Source organism: Falco peregrinus, chromosome 1, assembly GCF_023634155.1.
Source record: "Falco peregrinus isolate bFalPer1 chromosome 1, bFalPer1.pri, whole genome shotgun sequence".
In the NCBI taxonomy this organism is placed as follows: domain Eukaryota; kingdom Metazoa; phylum Chordata; class Aves; order Falconiformes; family Falconidae; genus Falco; species Falco peregrinus.
The window spans coordinates 26,781,880-26,795,537 of NC_073721.1; the positions used below are offsets into that span (position 1 = coordinate 26,781,880).

At 36.4% G+C, this 13,658-nt stretch overlaps 1 protein-coding gene across 9 annotated transcripts in view; it reads right to left on the reverse strand.

Moving 5' to 3' along the window:
• Positions 1-13,658, reverse strand: part of EXOC6 (exocyst complex component 6) — a 95,811-nt gene that overhangs the window by 58,427 nt on the left and 23,726 nt on the right. For all 9 annotated transcript variants that reach the window (XM_027788978.2, XM_055793995.1, XM_055793996.1 and 6 more), the window contains exons 6-10: positions 6,002-6,206; positions 4,644-4,799; positions 3,948-4,016; positions 479-562; positions 339-385 (exon numbers count right to left, since the gene is read on the reverse strand). In XM_027788978.2, the coding sequence (XP_027644779.2) occupies positions 339-385; positions 479-562; positions 3,948-4,016; positions 4,644-4,799; positions 6,002-6,206 (561 nt within the window). The remainder of the gene's footprint in view (positions 1-338; positions 386-478; positions 563-3,947; positions 4,017-4,643; positions 4,800-6,001; positions 6,207-13,658) is intronic.

Genomic DNA, 13,658 nt, shown 5'->3' on the forward strand with positions numbered 1-13,658 from the left:
AGCAAATTTTACCCTTTCACGCACAAGCATAGTCAAACCCTTCTCCACTCGAGCAGTGCCACTTTGGTCAGTTTGGTGTTCTGCTTTGCCCAGTGTGAAGTCAAAATGTGAAAAGTTTATTTCACACCAGCTGGAGCTCAGGCTGCTGAAGGGTCCCTGTAGGGCATCATACTGGTAGGTCTGGATGCTCTTCCCTGCTTAGATCCAGCCACAACCACCCACATGATTTGTGCAGAAACTGCATCTTGCAGAAGAAAGTTTTTTGACAATGGAAGAACTGAGATTGAATAAGAATCAATATAGTAAAACTGAAATAAATCTTCATTTAAAAAACTTACCCTACAATTTGACTGAAGTATCTTCTATAGCCTTCTACTGTTTCATGCTTTCAGTGAAAAAGAAAACAAGTTTAGGAATAGAAATACCACTAAGAATTAGCTGCAACCCAAGCCAATGCAAAACCAAAAGTATTGGTTACCATGCTTGACTGTGGCTGCAAAACTAATCTTGCTTGTTTCCTTCTTTGTTTTCTGTAGTAATTTTCAAATATTTCTCCATCACCCTAAAACAAGACAAAACTAGTTAAAACAAGAACATTATCTGAGTACGAAAAAGGCACTCAAGTGCAGAATTCTCTTAAACTAAGCCACATATTTTGCATTTATGCCACACATAGACCTCCAGCTGACACCAGCAAAGTTTCGCATGCAGGAAATATGCTAAAATTATCTTTTTTTTAAAGTCGCCTACAGAATGTACTGTAAATGAAAAAAAATCGCTCATATGCCCACATTTTGTCAAACAATACTATGCATTTTAAGCAATATTTATGTTTTTAAACTACAGCTTTCAGAGTATATTAATGTTTATAGACAAGACATATTACCTATTACTCTACAACTAAAACCCATTGTCTCCTAAAATGTTTCTCTAGGTTATTCAAGAAACTAACTGCATTGTAAAGTTAAGTTACAAAAATGCTTCTGTGAATATATGATACATCTGAACACTGCCTGCATTAGCTTTGCCTGGGAAAAAAACCACATGAGATTTATTTCATATTTGCTTATTCTCTTTGGAATTGGTAAATATAATGAGCATGGATTTGGATTTTTCTCCGATCATGGTCTTAAAAAATACAATACCCCCTGTGATTAACGATTATATTGTGAGGAATTCAAGTGACATCCTACTCATCTCATTAAGACGACTATTCAGTAGAAACCATCTGTCCATCTGAAATCAGTGCTACACTGACTCATCTACCTACTGAACGCAATGTAATTTGTATGCAAGCAGAATAAAGCAGATCAGCATTTTTAAGGTTTGTTTTTACTTTATGAACCTATGATTAGGCCAGTGCTATTTAGAATTCCATTACTTGGGTTTCCAAAAAATCTTAAAATCAAATTATTACAGAGATTGTATACTACTAAGCCAGCAATACTTACCTCTATAAGATATGACAAAGAAAGTTTAAATCTAGAACTTTTAAGTTCATAATGAATATTTCATCATGTTTAGAAATACTGCTAACCTAACAAAATCTGAAAGTAAAAAAGATACTTGGCTTAAAAGCAAAAAAATCCACGTGAAACGAACATGAAACAGAACATTTCTGTTGCAGCAAACTTTACACAGGGTGCTTTAATTCGTACTTACACATACTGATCAGACATACTAACCATTCACCTCCAGCCCAAATATGCAGTTTTCAGATGCACAAAGCCACTACGAATATATGAATTATACCTCCAATGCCAAATCTCTACTCAGTCCTGACACAAGCTTCTCAAGTAAAAAAAAGTAGCTGTTCTTCTCAAATCCACACCGAAAATGGAGATGTAAAATATCTTATGATTATAGACTGTGCTATCCTATGGGTCAAGATCAGCAATTCAGGCATAACAACTATTTTAAACAGATGTTCTAAAACAATCAGTAGAACACAGCAACAGCCCTGATGATTCACTCACTGAATAAGCAAAGGAAAGGCAAGATAATATATACTGAAGCAATGCATTTCTTTCACCCAGCTTCAAAAAAATTTATGAGTTTATATCAATAGAAATAATAAATGAGTTCACGTTGGGTTTCAAATTTTAGGAATATTGTTCATGTATCAAATATTGTTTCACACCATATTTACATTTATTTTGTACTGCTATACAGTGTTTAGTTAAAAGGTAACACTACATGCCAAATGGATCAAGGGTGTTTTCTCGAGAATTTAAATATACAGCTTCTCACATAATATATGGGCTAAAAAAAGCTCTTTATGTATATTGTCCAGAAGTTTCTAGTCTAAAGAAAGGTTACCAATCAATAAACACAGGCTATGTTTGGTATTTATGTATCTCGCAATCACCATGTTGCAATCACAAACTATGTAGTATTCTGAGCGTATATAAAATCCTGCTTTCTTCTTCAACAAGAAACAGCAGAGTAGAAAATTTCTGCCCTTTGTAAAAATAGAGTATTTTCTGCAACTTTGTAGAAGAGAGACAATTCACTATGAAGGTGACATTTGCTATGAGATAAGTTTTTGATATAAAAATGTAATGAATAAACCACCTGGTATCAACTCCACTCCTTTGGTGTCATCATGAAGTTCTCTAAACTCCAAAAGAGATGGTTTACACCAGGAAGTAAACAAGAAGGACTCCAAGAAGTGGTTAATCCACAATTCTTGATAATGCTACCATGGCTTATTAAATAGGTTATATTGGTAGGAAGGACAGAAGGCCTATTCTGAAGATATCAACAACTGGTGTTTTGATATCAGAGAGCACTCCAAATTGTTTTCTGTCTCCAGTAAATTTGGAGGCTGGTAAACTTTCTGTGCAAACCCAAAGAGCATATCCTTGGATCAAGGATTCAACATCAGGATCCTTGTCAAGGTGAAAAACAATCACATACTACTTTTAAATGTCATCTATCAATTTTACTTCCTGTTCTTTTATTATACTAACAGAAGAAAAAGCAGATGTTGTCAATTCATGTATTTAACTTTGCACATTCTTTTTTATATGTTATTTCATGCTTATTTCCTTTGTAAAAATAAATGGTCTACTTTTTTTTTTTTAATAGTTCTGGCAGCTTGTCTTTCTGCCTCTCCTGTTCCTTCATTGAGATGAACAATTACTGACTTTAGCGATCCTTTTGTTTGTATTCCTTTTTTTTTTTAAAGTAACAGTGAAATAACACTTTAAACATTATTTCAAAATACAAGCTTCCATGTTACACAACTGCAAGGATTCTGTAAAAAGAAGATAACCCAGCCTGAATGCTTGAAGCCAGGTCCAGCTGAGATTGTAGGATTAGCAATACTTAAAAGTATTTGATCTATATGCTCCTGATACTTACTCTGTAAGTAATCTGACTACAAAATTAAATGAGACATAGGAAAGGTGAGAAAATAAGAAGTAATTTGTTACCAAGTTTTCCCAAAAAAGTTTTCGCCCTTGTTAGTATCCCTTTTACAGCAGCTAAAATGGGTTATTGTGTCTCTACCACTGAATCCAATCTAATCTGCCTGAGCACAGCCTGTCCCAGTCTCCAGTTTTTGCTTGCTCCTTTGCTCTACTATTCTGATTTCCACAAGATTCAGACTGAATATTCCTGTTTTGTAATATTGATCAGATCTCCCCAAACATCTGGGTAACACGGAACACCTGGGGAAACTGCAAAAGTGCTGATACCACTATTGAGGCAGATATACATATGGTACATATATTCTTAAAACACTTAAGTAGTTAATGTCTTGCTGTGTGTTCTTTATTATACACATAAAATAAAACATGCCATCTCAGCTGATTCATCCAGAAATGTTACTACTAGAAGCAATAGGCTTGCTTGCTTAGAAACTATTAAGAGTATGAAAAATATGAGAATTAACATCCAACTTCAAAAGTAAAATATCTTGTGGAGGTCACCTTAATACATACCAAAACTGAGTAGATGTGCAAACACCTATAGACTGGAGAAAAGTCTACAAGATCTTGGGCAGTTAAAACCTGAAGAAGGAAAGGAAAAAGAAAAGTTTATGAAGCATAAAAAGCACATCATCTGCAAAACATGACACATTACCAATAGAACTTGTCCACTTAATAAGGACCCAAAAATGGATGAGTTACATCACAAAAGAGTAAATTAATCACTCAACTCTCCCCTCCCTTTGTACTGCAGTACTAGATTTTGTTACAAGACCAGACTCCTTTCACTGTTTTCAGAGCACCAGAATTAAATGTCTAAATACTCGCTGTTTTATTCAGTTTATAAAGACTGACTATTTGATAGCGTAAATACTACTAACACAAGCTGAAGACCTCAACACAGAAATGCTGGCTTTAGCAATAGCAGAATATTCCAGTGGGCAGGTAATGTATAATGTAAATTGCAACTCAATTCCAGAATAATTACAATCCTATACAACTGAATGTTGCCAAACATGATGCTAAAGCTAGCATTAATACAACTAATATTTTGGCAGCACTTTTTCCCTCCAAAATGCTGTCTGGACTGGTGTTCTCTCGTTCTTCCTGACTGATGTTGACCATCTACAGACAGTATACTGCAAGTTTTGTTCAATAAACCTGCAAAATTCACTTTAAATAAGATGTACTGATTTAGTATAAAGTTACCTCTTCTTCATGTTCATCATCATCTTCAAACGTTCGCTTCAATGTAATGTCATTCTTGGATTCCAAAATTCTGCTTCTACCTAAATGCATATTCCGACCATAGTTTACATTATTCTGCTTCTGAAGAGCGGTACTAAAGGTTTTCTGCTGCTGTGCCTGTTTTAAGAGTAGTACCAATAAAGAGGGGTGTAATGCAAATTTCATCATGGCTAAGTATATGCTTTGACGTGGAAAACAGGTGGTGCTACTGAACACACATCAGTAAAACTCCAAGATACGTGTCCTCAGCCTAAACCAATGATTTTGTCTTTAATCGATTTGGGATGATAAATGAGTTCAATAGTGAATTTCTGCATAATTTTCCCCTAATCCCCAGAACACAATTTTAAAGGTAAAAAAAATTTTAAAGTAATCTGTAGTTTTCCTGATCATAAAATGCAAACAGAGAACCAATATGTCAATGATGTACAGTTATCACAGAGCTTCCAGCCCTTTATTTGCTGTCTTCAGTTAAGCCTTAGTGAGCAGGCAGCTGCAAAAGCCAAATGCACTATATTGTCCTTACTACTGAAAGAAATACAACAAGGCAGCACAGCATAATCTTGCAATTAAGTTTAATTTATAATAATCAACAGTGCATTTTACAAGAACCTTACATGACAAAATGGCAACCCAACCTGAGCTCTGCTGAACAAAAAGTGAAATGAAAACCTTACTTGCTCTCCAAATAAATTTCAAAAGCATTAACTGCTTTAAAGCTTGCCCAGCACCACTGCTTTGAAGTAGCAAATTATTTTGTGATGGAATAGGCAAGGACTCCAGCTGTCCCAGTCTCCTCCTGGCTCTCACCTCAGCCCTCTGTATTAGTAGTACTTTTGAAAGAACTAGGCAGTTATCTCAACACTTTTAGTCTTTTTCACCCTCGCCAGCTGGCCAGACAGGCTGCTCTTTGTTTTAGTGTAGTAGCTGCTCGGTTACAGACTTGTCTAGTTGACTACTCAAAGTATTTGACAATTTTTTGCAACTTGAGATATATAGCATTTCTCCTTCCTTTCCCAAGGAGGAAACTACTTCTTGTCCAGGATGCCAATACAGATTTGGAAAGAAAGTTTGATGCTACTGAGGTGTCACACTGCTGCTTCCTGTGTTAGCCAGGGACCACTAGAACTGACAACTTCACGTCCAGGAGAAGAAACTAGCCAAGACATTAGCAAGCATTTCACAACTCTTCACCTTCACTCAGAGATCTATGTGATGACTGTAATCCTTAGACAAATCTTTTGGGCTAATCTGAGACTATCAACACTGATATTTTCAGTAGATAACAGGACCGAACTCATCCTGTTAGGTCAGCTTACCTGCTTCATGGCAGTCTCCCCAATTCTGTCAGAATGCTTTCGAATACTCTCTAAGAAATCCTTGAGATCTGACATGGATATTTCTTTTATTTCTTCACGCAGCTTTGGAAGATTTTCTATCATTATCTGGCAGAACCGGTACTGGCTAACTCTAGGAAGATACAGATGTTCTAGCTGTTCCATTGTTTTTAAAGCAGAATAGTATCTACAAAGAGATTAAAATCAAATTATGTACCTTCTTATAAATTTTTAATAAAATACTTCATCAAATATAGGGTATCAATAATACATGCAATCAATATAAATCTAGCAAAATTACTCTGTTCTTAGAAAAATTAAGAAATAAAAAATCATCCATATAATGCTTTATTTTGGCAAAAAATACTGAATTGTTATGGTGACTCAGTCAAGTCAAAATTTCAAACAGACTCCTATGGTATTAGCTGTTCTGATCAACAGAGTCCTAACACCACAGGGAGCATCCTGCAAAATAGAGGCACTAAAGTAATAACAATTATCTTCCCTTCTAGATTGAATTTATTAGGGTTTTTTATGAGTTCTTTTTTCTGAAACACAAACTGCCCATCACCCAACATTGCAATATGTGCACCAAACAATGAAAAAAAGCTTGGAAAAGTGTGCCTGAATCTATCTGCCTTCTTTAGGTATAAGTGAACATATACACACATCTGCACCCACCCTCTTTCCACCATCCATAGCTGGGGAGGATACATATACACTTATCTCAAGCAGTATTTTTTCCAGCAGTATGTCATATTTTGCTGTAAATCATGAATCTATTCACTCTTCTGACAAAATACAGTATATCCCACCAAGAAAACAACTACTTTGAATAAGCATTAAGGTCAGAGGGTTTTAAAAAACCCCAAAACAACAAAGACTGCGTAATTTTCTCTAATATGCCACGTTCTGTTAGTCTACAGACCATTTGTACAAGAAATATGGAAGATACAGCCTGAGAGAGAGAAAAACCAAAACAGAAAGAAATACCTCCTCTCATGTCCATACACTATGCAGATATTGTACAGTATGATCATAGCTATCTTGTGAAATTTTACATAAGGGACTATGATTTTAAAGAAATACTTACGTTAAAACTAAGCATAAAAAGTGATTTGACTGCAAAATAAATATAAAAAACCCACAGACAGATTCAAACAATTTTGACAACAGAAAGCTACCAAACACCAAGACATCAACTCTATCTACTACTACAGTTATTTATCTGTCTTCACTCTCAGTTCTCTCATAGATTACAGCGGTTGTGGCCAAGACTTGTTAAAACCATTTACCAACTTCAGGCCTGTAAGCATACAAGTAAATTTTGATGCTTGCAGCTGATTTAGGGAAACATTTAAAGAATGAAATTTTAACTGAGGGAAATTGATTTCCCATGCTCCCTCTTATAATCAGTAGAGAGTTAAAAACCACGAGGAGGTGATTCAGAGCTGTCAGGCTCCTGAAGTCAATTCCCTTCTCTATTTCATTTTGAAATGCCACACAGGCTCCTAAGGCAGAATGCTTCTGAAAATTTTTACTTTACTGAAAAGTTGAAGCAAAACAGAAGTGAGTCAATTCTGAGATAGACAGCTAAACTAAGAAGGCAATAAACAGAAGCACCATGATCAACAAATCCATGATGTTGACAGCATTTTAAAGAGAGGTGCAGGAAACAGGTTGAACATGAATATGACAGAAATTAGTTGTAGATGTGACAGTAAGTTTCCTTCACGCAGTATTCTTACCAGCCACTCAGCCCAGGAGGCTTTTGGAAAAATGCGTTTAGTTTGGCTTATTAGAACAGAATAAGATGAACCAATGCCTTCTAGCTTGGTCTTGAATGGGAAAAATAGAAAAACTGAGATCAGACTGAGTTAACTTGCTGTTAGTTCCAATCCTTTCTTTCCACAAATGCAGAATAATATCCTTAGCCTGTTTTTAGCTTTTTGTATTGGAATCTTAGTTTCTTTTTCTTTTTGAAAGTCCTACACAATCAGTACTGGAAAACTACCAAACCATTTTGAAAGGGAAAAGCTGGATATAAGCAAAGTCCCTTCAAATGTTCAAGAAAACCTGGAAAACTGTCCTTTCCAGTTTTTTTGTTTCTGGATATTACTTTGCAGATATAGTGAGTAAACACTTTCAAACTGAAATACAATTCAAGCTGCTGGCTCCCCTTCTGTAGACGAGCAATAAAAAATTATTAATACTACAGTCGTAACTTCTTGTTCCATTCTGAAATAAACACATTCTTTTCAGTTTTCTCAATCAAGATATTTCTAAGCTAACAATTCAGCACAGTTGGAGGATGGGAAAAATCTCTTTTATTCCAGAACACAACTGCTTTCAGGAGACTGCAAATAAAGAGGTTTCAAGTGCAAATTAGGAGCTTTTGTTTAATATATACTTCGTTTATATAAAATATACATAGGGCAATGGGAATGTTGCAGATAAGAAGGGGTCTGGGAGGTTTGTGTGTGTGGTTTTTGGTTTTTTAAATAGTAAATGACAAGGAGTGCCACATGGTGAGACTTCTGGGGAATAAAACCATAATAGCATCAAAATCGTATAAAAGGTTTTTATTTAAATTATACAGATCAGCTTATCAGAACACTGTTAGTTCATCTGGAAGGTTTTTGACTGCTGCCTCTGAGATCAAAATTAACATAATCCATTTTAAATCCACTCTAGAGTCCCCCACTAATTATATATATATATGGAGCTCGGGACCTTGCCCTTTTAACATCTGTTCTGATAAAGCACCGAAGTCTTATTAATTTGAAGGTCACCTGCAGGTCAGGATTTAAACTAAAAAGTTTTGCGTTATCATTTCATGGATTGATGTAGTTGTATGTTTTGCTTTAAAAACATTCCATAGATTTAACTCTATGCTGAAAATTTTGACAACAATATTATTAGTTCCAATCATATATTATCAAATATATAAGGTGAGGATGACCCATTTGACTACAAATAAGTTAAAGAAGCATCTTCAATGTTATTTTTTTATATAAATATAGCAGTCCTCTGTCTATTCTTCTGAGCTAATCTTAAAAGAATATGTTCCCCAGCGCAAAATTTGTAATGTAAGCTTAGCAATTGAAGACACAAGTTTGAAACACCAGTAGAGGTCATATGATAAGACTGATCCATCTTGTCCTCAGAACCAGTAAAATCGATCTTACAGTTTTCTAACATCTCCAACTATAAAAATGGAAGCTTCTAAAACTAGCAAGAAGCAGGACTGGATTTTTATCAGTGGAGTATCATTAAGAGAAATACCACAACTTATTAAGTAAGCCACATCAAGTTAAACTGGAGCAATCCAGAAGCTACACAGGACAGGAGCCAGATTAACTCAAAGGCTGTGAATTTTATTGAACATAATGTATTTTCACAAAAGCCTTTTGAGTAAAGAAATGTATAGCCATGTCCCAAAACTTCCTGCTGAAAAAACACGAGGACAGACAATAACCTTAAAATTCTTACTTTATTTTAATTAAGGAAACAAACAATTTATGAAGAAAAAATAGTAGTGTTCTCCAGCTTTTGTGCTTCCCTCAAATGCAAATACTGTATATTCCTGCTTACTGCATTTCCATTGAGTAAATATGAAAAACTTTTTGTATTCTACCAAACAAATTTAAGGGAAGTTCATTGGAATAATATTGTGGAAAAGTCACATTCACAGAGATCTTGAAGATGATATATTGAAATTGCAACTGAAGACCTTCCACCACAAGAAAAATTATTTACTTGGTTTGTTTTAAAAATCTAGTTGCCTTAACAAGTCTAAGCTTAATTTTCAAACTTCCCCAGCATACCAATTTTATCAGTTTCCCCAAAGGACCATGAACTGAGATCAGGGCACTACCAACTCTGAAACTTCTGTAAAGTGCATCAAAAGCTTAGTATTTCTGAAAATCAGATTAAAAAGTTGCTGTGTGAAAAATCCAAGATCTGTGGATTACCTTTTTCATTCATAATGATGTGGTCAGAGATTTTTTAAAAACAGAAATTGTCAAACAAACAGGGTCATGAGAATGGTGAGAAAGCAAGCAGCTGACAGCTCAGTATCAAGTACATATTTTGATGGGTTTTTTTGCCAGATCCATGATGGCTATGGGGATATCGATTTGCAGTTGGTAAAATCCAGTGCTTCATTTTGACATGGCTCCAAAACAATGCAGAAAACCAAAATCAGATCACAGTTTTCTCTGTTCCATTATCTTTCCAGACAGACATGGGTAGAATCAAATTATATAAATTATTAAGTCTTCCTATTTGCATTCTTTATGTCTTAAGGTTTACTTGAATGTTTGGAAGGTTTATGCACAGAAAGGCTGCATGACCTTCTCAGTAAGACTTAGCAACCCAAATAACTAATCAACTCTGTCCTTCCCACAGTTAGAAGAAAGCTTATAGTAAGGTCAGAAAACAAATCCAAGGCTTTCAGGGCACTCTGAAAGACCATACTCTTTGTTTAGTTCTTCTCACAGTAGATGCGAGAAGGTTCAACAGCAACCCTAGCAGATTGATTTATTTAATTATTTTCATTGTATAGAGGGTTTGGGGTTTTTTTGTAATACTTATTGTGGAAGAAGACTTGCAAAACCACCAGTTCTAACAATTCCCAATTAGACCACAATCACTTGAAGCAGCTGGGAACCTTCTCCAGAGACACATATCAAAATCCAAATGCACAGACCATGGTAACAGAGCAGTATAAAATGTGTGAGACCTTATCTCTGTCTTAAAATTAAAGATTGAGATTGTTCAGTCTAAATGCATAGTCCCTACTGGGTATTTTGGACAGCAGTAGAAAAACCACACCTCTCCCTTGTGCTTCCTCAGCTAAGACTTTAAACCCTCCATAACTCTTTCCAGCCAATTGTGCCTGGTTGGAGCAGATTCCACAGTTACTTCCTCTCACAACTATAGTTCTTGTCAACTTGTGTTATCCATGGCTCAAGAGACAGATAAATAGGATACAGAGACTTTCACCTCTAGGTCATCAGTTCAAATCTAGCACATGTTTGTAGGGACCGTAAGTTGCTATCAATAGATGGCTTTTCAGACTCCTCAGTAAACCTCCATCCCATCTGCATAAACCAGTATGTATTCCAGACCCAAAATCCTGCATTATCTTAAAAGGCATCTGCCATGGAGAAAAGGAAATGGAATTCCAATCTTTATCCTAGAACAACTGTCTCCCAAAACCAGAATATCCACACTTCTGTCTTCCTTGCCTTTGAACATTAGAAATGTTAGTTTTATTCATAGTGCAAGACTAAGAAAATGGAAAAATGAAGATATATTCTAAGAGGCTGCAGAGAAAGTTAAAAAAAATAAAAGCAGTCTTTTTTTTAAAAAAGACCAATGAAAGCTTTGCTGCATTTACAAAGCTCAGTAAAGGCATATGCCAAAAACCATCTTTGCCTAAAATAAACTTTCATCATTGTTTTAAGACACAGATTGTGAATGTGCCTCTATGACTCTTCCGGGAAAGCTTCACAGCAAAACTCAGAAAGGTCAATTTTGAAACACCTTGTATCTGCACACATCAGCTATCAGGTCTTTGCACTGATGCTATGGATGTACTTGCTATTGCTCAATCACATAGTGACAAAGGCCAGGATACTCTCTGGTTCTGTGGCCTGCTAAGCCACAAGGAAATTACCATTTGAATTACCTGCAAGTAATTCACAGGATAGCCACCTCTGGGCTGTATTATAGGGAAATGTAAGTCACAAGCAAAGTAGTAACTGTAGCGTAGCTAATGAAAGAGATATCTCAGCTGGAGCAATAGCCTGCAGCAGAGTCTAAACCTTCCACACTCCATGTGATTTCAAGGTATGATACATCAAAGCTATGGCATGTCCCCTCTCTCTTAGATCTTCTTATGGTATGACAATGACATGTCCAAACCCCTCAATTCAGTGTATCATCCTTTGACTTTTAAGACTTCCTGTCTGGCAACTCGTCCACAGGAAAATTATCAGATCTGAATCTCTTAAATAATAGAAACTTAGTTTTAGATTTAAAGAATGCTGATGATTTCTCAGAAAGCACATCAACCATCAGTGGACTCTACAAAACTGCTAGCAAACGTGGAATCAAAATGCTAAAAGCCATCTGTAAGTTTATCTAACCTAAGTGATCTCTGCATGATGAGAATTTGTCCTAATGTCCTAATGACACTAGGAACTGTAACTTCCCTTTCAATTGTAAAACTGGGATGCTGCTTGTCTTGCCTGACAGCAAGGGAATGACAGAATGCAAGCCTTGATCTCAGTGCTTCTGTATTTTCAACACGCTAAAGGTAGCACACACTACAGACTACCTTGCAGAAGGAAGCAGTGCAATTCAGGCAGCACACCCTGTAGTCTGTTCTCTGATCACAGTAGCAAGGGCATAGGACTGTTTACAGCTGTCTGCTGAGCTGCTTCAAAAACACTACAATGTGCTGCCAGCTGCTCTAAGCAGATGTCAAACCAGTGTCCTGTTCAGAGGAAATAGCATATAGTAGTCAAGCTGACAAGATCTACCACACTGGTTCACGTCTAGCAAGTTTTGATTGTAATAAGGGGACAGAATAGTGCCATAGCTATTAAGTTACTCTTAAGGCTCTTACAGAGCCTTCTTCTGCAGAAGACCTCCCAGACAGCATGTGTGCCCAAGTATCATGTAGCATACATAACACTGTCAAAGATGCATCAGATTTTCTGCAATGTGGATTGATTTGATGTGTACAGTAGATCTGATGCATTTTGGACATGTCTGCACACAGGCTTTAGAGCTCATTTACTCATATACAGCACCCATTGTTGAGGATTTTCTGATGTCCGGTGGTATGGCTGGAGGTGTTGGCTACCCAGACAAAAGAAATCCAGACAAACAGTCCAGAAGTAAATCTAGATTACACAGTAGCCCTGTAGACACCTGACTATGCATAGCCAGTTCCAAACGGAAACAGTCAGGTCCAGACAGACTTGTTAGCAGGAGCTTGCTGCAGTGGTGCCAGGTGCACAAAGAGGCAATGACAATGATCACAAATCCAGCAAGGGAAGACACGGAGCAATTGGTGTGACTGAGGCTGTACGAAAAGAAGGCATGGATGAAGGTGGTAATGATGCTGTAGAAATCATGAAGAAGAAAACACCAGCAGTGGTGCTCCTGGGGTGGGCATGCACAAGGTGCAAGGGAGTAGCAGCAGCCCCAGTGGGATAGGATTAACAGCTACAGAGGGCAGGGGCAGCCAAGCTTCCATGGAGAGAGAACTGGGGATACTGGGGTTACAGCAGCAGTGTGTGGCGCTCTGAGAAGATGGAAACTGAAGACACAACAGAAGAAGGAGCAACTGGTCACACATCAGTTAGAAACTATTCTTCTAACAATTTATTTTTAATTATGGTTTTATTTTTTTTTAACAAGTCCAGCTGTCACAAAGGGGAAAAAAAACAAACCACAAAATATTTTCTGCACTTCATTCTCATAGTTCCATTTGAACAAAAGATTAGACCTATCTGGTATCTCTATGCTAAAGAAAGTTATCTGGAGTGAAATGTCCTTTTTTCTTGAAAAATGAATTTGATTTAAATACATGATGATAGATTAATTAGGTATTAATGTATTC